Source organism: Fukomys damarensis, unplaced genomic scaffold (genome assembly GCF_012274545.1).
Source record: "Fukomys damarensis isolate Sample0158 unplaced genomic scaffold, DMR_v1.0_HiC HiC_scaffold_18, whole genome shotgun sequence".
NCBI classification, from domain to species: domain Eukaryota; kingdom Metazoa; phylum Chordata; class Mammalia; order Rodentia; family Bathyergidae; genus Fukomys; species Fukomys damarensis.
Window position 1 is genome coordinate 53956662 of NW_022900930.1, and position 8087 is coordinate 53964748.

The 8087-nt window shown below is 53.9% G+C and overlaps 1 protein-coding gene across 1 annotated transcript in view; it reads right to left on the reverse strand.

Annotated features, from left to right (window-relative positions):
• Arhgef10 (Rho guanine nucleotide exchange factor 10) overlaps positions 1-8087 on the reverse strand; it is an 86371-nt gene that overhangs the window by 43519 nt on the left and 34765 nt on the right. The window contains exons 13-17 of the mRNA XM_010620365.1: positions 7831-7908; positions 7411-7590; positions 5930-6046; positions 4677-4769; positions 1994-2164 (exon numbers count right to left, since the gene is read on the reverse strand). Coding sequence (XP_010618667.1) covers positions 1994-2164; positions 4677-4769; positions 5930-6046; positions 7411-7590; positions 7831-7908 — 639 coding nt within the window. The remainder of the gene's footprint in view (positions 1-1993; positions 2165-4676; positions 4770-5929; positions 6047-7410; positions 7591-7830; positions 7909-8087) is intronic.

Below are 8087 nucleotides of genomic sequence, written 5' to 3' on the forward strand. Positions count from 1 at the left end.
TTTTTTTTTTTTTTTTTGAGACAGTCTCACTATGTATATAGCCTAGGCTGGCCGTGAACGCACAGCGATCCTCCTGCCTCAGCCCCCTGAGTGCTGAAATTACCAGCTAAGCTGTGACTTGTTCAAACTAAATGTTTTACAGATGTCGGTGCTCACAGTCATCCTGACCAGTGAAAGGATCTAATTCCTACCAGGCTGGATCCCAGAGCCAGCACTGGCTTGCCTCACCTCCCGCCACCTTACTCCACACCTTTGGCATGTAGGAAGCACCTCAAACCCTCTGGTCTCGTCTATCCCTCTCTGTTCCCTGAGCCCAGCAGAACTCTGAGTCCTCGGGGAAGATGCAGTGTACAGTCGTGTCTGACTGTGGGGCCAACAGGAAACCCAGCACCCTCTGCCACCATATGACTGCTGGGCTCTGCCATCAGGGCCAACACAGCCTGGCAGCCTGTGAACTCCTCCCTGCAGCTCACATGCGGACAGGTGAGAACCACAGAAGAGGCTCTAAATTACTTCCAAGCCAAACACAGTAGGCTGAAGAAGTTCCACTAAAACAGATGCTCTTGTACACGGCCTGTAATCCCAGCACTCTGGGAAGCTGAGACAGGAGGACTGAAAGTTTAAGTCCAGCCTGGGCAACTTTGAAAGACTATCTCAAAATAAAACAAATAAAAATAAAAAGGGCTGGGGATGTAGTTCAATGCAAAGGTCCTGGATTCGACCCCTAGTACTTGAACAAGAGTTTTTCTTAATCTCCAAGGAGTCTAAGGACCGCACAGCCTGACTGCTGAGGTCCCACACAGCCCTCCGATTCTACCCACTGCCCAAAGTGCCTTGCAGCCTTGTTAGAGCCTTGGGGCAAGGGCACACTAAGTGGTCAGGGAGCAGTGGCTCAAACAACACTGGCTTATTAGTAGGAAGCAGAGACTCCAGCGAGTGTTAGGAAAGCCTCTCTCCACCTTGTTCAGATATCTTTCGTTGATGGCTTTCGCAATGTGTTTGATTTCACAGCGCTGATCGGCATCTCTTTTCCTTTCGTTTAACTTCTCTGCCAAGATTTCGAGCTCTGTCAGAGCCATCTGAAGCGGCAGCCTGTCAGGGTGTCCTTGGGGGGTGTTCTTCAGCATGTCCTGGGAGCAAGAGGCAGAACAGGGTGCTGACCACTTGGACGGCTGGCAGGTGGCCAGCATCAGCTGCTGCAGAAACGAGTCAGCACAAGGGCGGCAAAGGCCAAGCCACCTGGGCTGAGTACCCAGCAGCCCCTGTGGAGCAAGCTCCTCCACCAAGTGGCACTGCAGACGGCAATGCAGTGCCCACCACAGTGCCACGTGAGCAGGCCACGGTGCCACAGGTCCAGTCAGAACCAGATCAAGGAGCCACACATGGAGCTTCATCTGCAGACACCAGTGTCCCAGCAGGGCTCACGGGCAGCGTACACCCTCTGGGCCCAGCAGGGCTCTGTGCTGCGTCACCCCCAGAAAGGACCCTGACTTCCCAGGGGATCTTCCCTGCTCTGCCCCCACGGACACTGCACTCTTCACAGATGGAGGCTGTGGCAGCCCCGGGTCCACAAGTGCATCCGTTAAAACAGATGCTCTTGTACACGGCCTGTAATCCCAGCACTCTGGGAAGCTGAGACAGGAGGACTGAAAGTTTAAGTCCAGCCTGGGCAACTTTGAAAGACTATCTCAAAATAAAACAAATAAAAATAAAAAGGGCTGGGGATGTAGTTCAATGCAAAGGTCCTGGATTCGACCCCTAGTACTTGAACAAGAGTTTTTCTTAATCTCCAAGGAGTCTAAGGACCGCACAGCCTGACTGCTGAGGTCCCACACAGCCCTCCGATTCTACCCACTGCCCAAAGTGCCTTGCAGCCTTGTTAGAGCCTTGGGGCAAGGGCACACTAAGTGGTCAGGGAGCAGTGGCTCAAACAACACTGGCTTATTAGTAGGAAGCAGAGACTCCAGCGAGTGTTAGGAAAGCCTCTCTCCACCTTGTTCAGATATCTTTCGTTGATGGCTTTCGCAATGTGTTTGATTTCACAGCGCTGATCGGCATCTCTTTTCCTTTCGTTTAACTTCTCTGCCAAGATTTCGAGCTCTGTCAGAGCCATCTGAAGCGGCAGCCTGTCAGGGTGTCCTTGGGGGGTGTTCTTCAGCATGTCCTGGGAGCAAGAGGCAGAACAGGGTGCTGACCACTTGGACGGCTGGCAGGTGGCCAGCATCAGCTGCTGCAGAAACGAGTCAGCACAAGGGCGGCAAAGGCCAAGCCACCTGGGCTGAGTACCCAGCAGCCCCTGTGGAGCAAGCTCCTCCACCAAGTGGCACTGCAGACGGCAATGCAGTGCCCACCACAGTGCCACGTGAGCAGGCCACGGTGCCACAGGTCCAGTCAGAACCAGATCAAGGAGCCACACATGGAGCTTCATCTGCAGACACCAGTGTCCCAGCAGGGCTCACGGGCAGCGTACACCCTCTGGGCCCAGCAGGGCTCTGTGCTGCGTCACCCCCAGAAAGGACCCTGACTTCCCAGGGGATCTTCCCTGCTCTGCCCCCACGGACACTGCACTCTTCACAGATGGAGGCTGTGGCAGCCCCGGGTCCACAAGTGCATCCGTCCTTCCCAGAGGCACAAGCCAGGGCGCACTTCAGTAACTCTCACAATACCGCATACCCTTTCTTAGGACTTGGCTACTGGGGGGACTGTGGTGGGCAATCTTTGGTGTTTCTGTTCTAACTGCTCTGGGGCCCCATGAGCTGCATCTGATATGACCTGAACTCAACAAGCGCTGCTCACGATGGACCAGCAACCCTATCTCTCTCCTGCCCCAACACACGAGAGTGAGTCGGGCCAGTCAAGAGCCCTGTCACAGGACAAGCGAGACCCTCACTTAAAACTGAGAACTAGAGGTGGTGCGTGGAGAGGCAGGACGGCTGAGGTGGGAGCCTCCCCCAGCAGCCAGCCAGGAGGGGTGCAGAGGAGGTCCCTGGGGGAGGAACAGTGCTGTCCTGCGGAAAACGGAGCTACAGAAAGCACATGGCTGCACGGTGTGGAGACCACCACAGCCCAGCTCCCCATCTGAGCCACTCAGGGCCTCACGCCTCACTCCACCACAGCTGAGAGGCAAGGAGGCCACAGATAGGAAGCCTGCAGGGCAGAGGTGGCTCCTGCCATTTAGAAGACGCTGCCCTGAAGCATCCAAGTGCGACTGGAGCCCAGGTGTGACAGGGACACAGCAGCCGGGTCTGCAGAGGTACCAGTGGACCTGATGGCAAATGGGGGGCTTACAGTGGAGCCAAAACAGTTGCCGCTCTGGGGGAGAGGCCAGCTGGACATCTGCAGCAGCGCGGAGTCAAGGCCTGGCTTCAGAGCTTCAAAGCCAGACTGGCTTTCCTGTGCGCAGCTGCAGCTTTAGGCTGAAGCCACACTCATTGACCGTCTGAACACCCCAATGTTCCTGAGTCCTGCAGCGTCTGCTCTACCTGTGCTCTGTAAACAGAGCTGCACGGTCTAGACGACAACAACTTATTTCCAATGTGGTTTACCAACACTTCAGGCCCTCAGAGACCGACTCCCAGAGGGCCCTTCCTAAATCCCGTGTGCGCGACAAGGCTCCATGGCCCTCAGAGCCCACGCCAGAGAGCGGCTCCGACACCCACTCTGACTTCTCAAGCCACGCTCCTGGTAAAGCTGCAGCTGGCACACACTGGTCACTCTGCTGGGTCTGGCAGAGCAAGCAGGAAAGCTCTGGGGAGGGATCCACAGGCTGGATGCTACCCTAGGAACCGGGGACCTGTGGGAGGACTGGAGAGCGGAAGGACTGTGCCCAGCCCTCAGTGCACGGCTGCAGGTGTGGTGGACACAGCGGGGACCTGGCTCAGCAGGGAGTCCGGGGAGGGATGCACCGTGGCCACCTCACGGCAGACCTCAGCAGCTGAGGAGCTGCCCTTGGGGTCCATTACTTTGCACACTAAACACAAGTGCAAATGTGGTGTGGTGTGGTCTGTGCCCCGGGAACCAAGACACCCCCCCTACTGTGAGCCATTCACAGGGGCCTGGAGCCTACCTGAAAGGTCCCTAGGTGTCCTGCGGAGCAGGTGCCAAGATCCAGCACCAAGCAAGCCCCATAGAAGCCATGTGCTCCAGATGATGCCATAGGAGTGCAGGACGCCATGTGACAAACACACCACCCTCGATGACATGGGCAGGGGCAGCTGTGCGGGGACTGTGGGGCAAGGGCACTCTGCCCTCCTCATCTTGCTGTGAGCCTGAAAGTGCTCTAAAAATACATATTCATAAAACCACATCTGAAGACCAGGAAAGTGAGAGGCATCATGGGAGGCCAATGGGCAGGGTGACACCGGGCCGGAAGGGACTGGCACCACGTGAACTTCAAAGCTGACACTCGGTACACAGCAGCCTGCTCTGCTGTGCTGGCTGTACCATAAGTGTCCAGGGAGAGACTGCACAAGTGGCACCGTTGGTGAATCTGCTCCTGGCTTTCCACACCTGCCCAACTATGGGCACAAAGGCACTGGATGTTTCCCCATGTGATTCTGGGCCACACACTGGCCCATTACCATGTCCTGCCATTCCATGAAGGCACCAAGGGCACTGGACAGGGTCAGCCTCAGGATGAGGCCTGTGCTCTCCCAGGGGACAGCCGCAGACCTCACCTGGAGCAGGAGGATGAACTGTGGGAACCGCTGGATGGGCTTCATCATCAGGCTGTAGAGCGTGACGCGGTCGGGACTGGCCTCCTGGCTCTGCTGTGGGAGAGAGGCTTACTCGCTGCGGCAGGCACAGCCTGAGCTGCTGCCCACTGCCTGGAACCCCGTCCTCAGCTCATGCAGAGGAATCGCTTCCTCTGGTGTCAGCCCTGCCCCACTGAGGGGCCCTGTGTCCAGGTACCTGACCCCCCACCGCTCCCGCTGCTCTCCGAGACTCAGACATCACCCTGGCTCCCAGGGACTGTAGGGTGGTCCTGAGCCTGGTGGCACAGCGCAGTGACAGCAGGGCACGTACACCATGCCGTGGCTGACACCTCAGCAAGGCCCTAACACATCCTCCAAGGAAGCAAATCCACCACTGGCTTGTGCTTTCTGGGGATGGCTGGAGGACAGAGGACCATTTCTCCCCAGGCTGGGTGGGATTTGTTCACTGAGGAGCTTCAGTGGGCTAGAAGCGTCAGGGACCACTGTGTTAACAAGAAAGGGAGGGGAAGTATCCTGGCCAAAATACAACACTGCTGCTGGGAGTAACCAGCCCTGCCATCCCCACCTCGGGCAGCAGAGGTTTCTAAGAACACAGCCCGGCCAGAGAACATGCTCCATTCCTGGCCTTCACAATGCAAATGGACTCAGAGCCAGGCAGCCGGTCCCCCAGGGGGTTAATCTGGCCCAGGCAGCAGCTCCTCCTATGCCTCCCAGGCTGCCGCTGCCACACCATGTGGCCTCTGGCTCTCTCTGCAACTCCCAGAGGACCAAGGCTCATCCCGGGGCTCCAGGGCCCAGGGCCCAGGGCCCAGGGTCGGCTCTCCAGGCCTCTCTCTGCTTGCTGCTCTGACCAAGGAGGCCACTTTCCATCCGAGCCTAGATCCTGGGTTTCTGTTACTCCGGATACGGTGCCAGGACAGGCAGGTCCCAGGCCACTCTGGGAGCGGATCCTTTCATTCTCTCTGCCCATCTACCTTTCTATACACTTTTAAGGATGGGCAAAGAAAAGTCACTCTCAAAAAGCTTCATTTGGGCTTAAAATTCATCTGCATTCCCAGCAGACACCAACACGCTGGCTCTGGTCATCGCACTGAGATTGTTCTGAAGAACATCGCCGTTGCTAGAGGCACAGCTTGGCATGGCCTCGCAATGAGGTGCTGGGACCTGGAACTCACTACAAGAGTGTGTTAAAAGCAACCAGAAGCTGAAATTACCTTTAAGAACTCGAGAAAAGCGGGTTTTGTGGCACACGTTTTCTTGAGGACGGCCACAGCAGTGCTGAAGTTGTTCACATACTCGCTGTACGCATCCAGCACCATGGACTTAGAAAACTGAACATAAGACAAGAGGAGGAAGTGACCCAGAATCCCAGCACCCTCAGCCTCACTCTGAGGATCCTCGCTCTGAGGAAACTTGCCCTGCCCGGATCTCTCTCTCTCATGCCTTCTCCTGGGGTGGGCCCTGCGACTGCGGGGGACTTCTGCCTTCCACAAGCTTGCTGGGGATCTGTGGTTCAGCCAGTTCAGTGTGGCTGCCACTGATGACTCATGCTTTCACCTAATCTTGCTTTAAAAAAAAAGATTTTTTTTTTCATTCTAAAACATGTTTCTAGCCAGGTAAGACAGCACATCCCTGTAATCCCAGCACTCTGTTAGCCTGAGGCTGGAGGACTGGAAGTTTAAGACCAGCTTGGGGTACTTGATAAGACCCTGTCTCACAATAAAAATAAAAAGGTACAGCTCAGTCAGTGCATAGGCCCTGCGCTCCATTGCCAGGACCACACATGCACAAAAGTAAAGTTTCCAAGCTAACTGTGAAGCTAATACGTGGCATAGGCAGGAAAAGTAAAAAGCAAATAAATAACCAATATTTCTTTTTTTTCGTTACAAGGATCCATGAAGAGTATTACACAGTATCATAGGGGTAAAGAACCTTGTCTCCTCATTAGCTTCAAAGCAGCCTGAAAATTTAGATTCTTCATTAAGCACAAAAATTACATAGAATAAAGGTTGCACTTTTTTCATTATCAGAGCATTCATTTAAGTACATGAATTCTTTTTTAAAAATCCAAGCTTATACCCCTCAATGGCATTATCCGAAACAACTAGAGGTTGTTAGCCACGACCTTCTACACCTAGGCAGAATCTCACCCGATGCAACATGGAGAGCGTAGAATGAAGCAGAGATAAAACAGCTCAGAACTGCTGGCACAGAAACTTGGGAAGCGCTAAGGCAAGCTGCCCCAACACTGGATTCCTGTGTGCCCTGCAGGGCCCAAGCTGGGGCCACACAACAAGGAGGGAAACATCTGTGTACTTCCCACCCTTTTCTATTGTTCCTGTGCACGGAGGACTCTGCATTCAGAAAGCAGGGCCCAGCTCAAGGGGCTGATATGACAATTTCACAAGCAGAGCCTTTGTTTACCAAGGAAAGCACTACCAGGTTGTCTAATGTCGCTTCTAAGACCTGACAAAGTGTGATCCTACAGATCTTTCCTGACACATCTTTGGCCTCGCCCCTGCGTGTTTCCCTCGACCTTCCTCAAAGTGGCCTGGTCAGCCCCTCGAGGACTCGCTGGTGCCCTGGGGAAGCAGCCCCGGGCCCAGTGGAGGCCACGCAGCATTAAACATCAGCTCAGGGGGAAAGATGGCAGGCACACAGAGCCGGGGACCACTGGGAGGGCCAGCCACAGTACCGAAGCCACAAAGACATCGCCAATGGTCTCCACAGAGTCCCACTCGGCCACACGACTGGCCAGCGCAATCTGGAACATGGAGTGGCACTGCAAGATCTCCTTGATGCGGTAGAACACCATCTTCAGCTTCCTCTCGCTCAGGAACCGTGGCTCCATCTCAGACAGGGGCCTCTCATATTGCTGGGCCAGACATGTTAAAGGGAGGTAGAACAACATGTAAGGATCCATTCGTGTACTTGAAATTTACTTCAAAACAAATCACACGGCTTTTCATTCAATACACAGCCAAAATTCAAGAGTTTTCAAATTTGCATATTTTATGTTCATAAATAAATGTACATGTAAAACCTATAACAAAATTATGTATGTATAAAAACAATATTAAACATGTAGATACCATATAACATGACACTTAGGTACCTCCAAAATCCTCTTAAGAGCATCTACGTAGTTTTTTTCACTTTCAACAATGGAACCCAGAATATATCTTCTTACAACCTGTTTGAAATTTCAAGATACCCGGTTAGAAAACTGCTTCAGGATACATACAGATAAAATTTACTTCTGTATTGAGGATTGTTGATAAAAAGGTGTCTTTGTTTGTACCAGGGATCAAACTCAGGACTTTGTGTTTGCGAGGCAGGCGGCAGCAACACTGAGCTCAATCCAGTCCATCA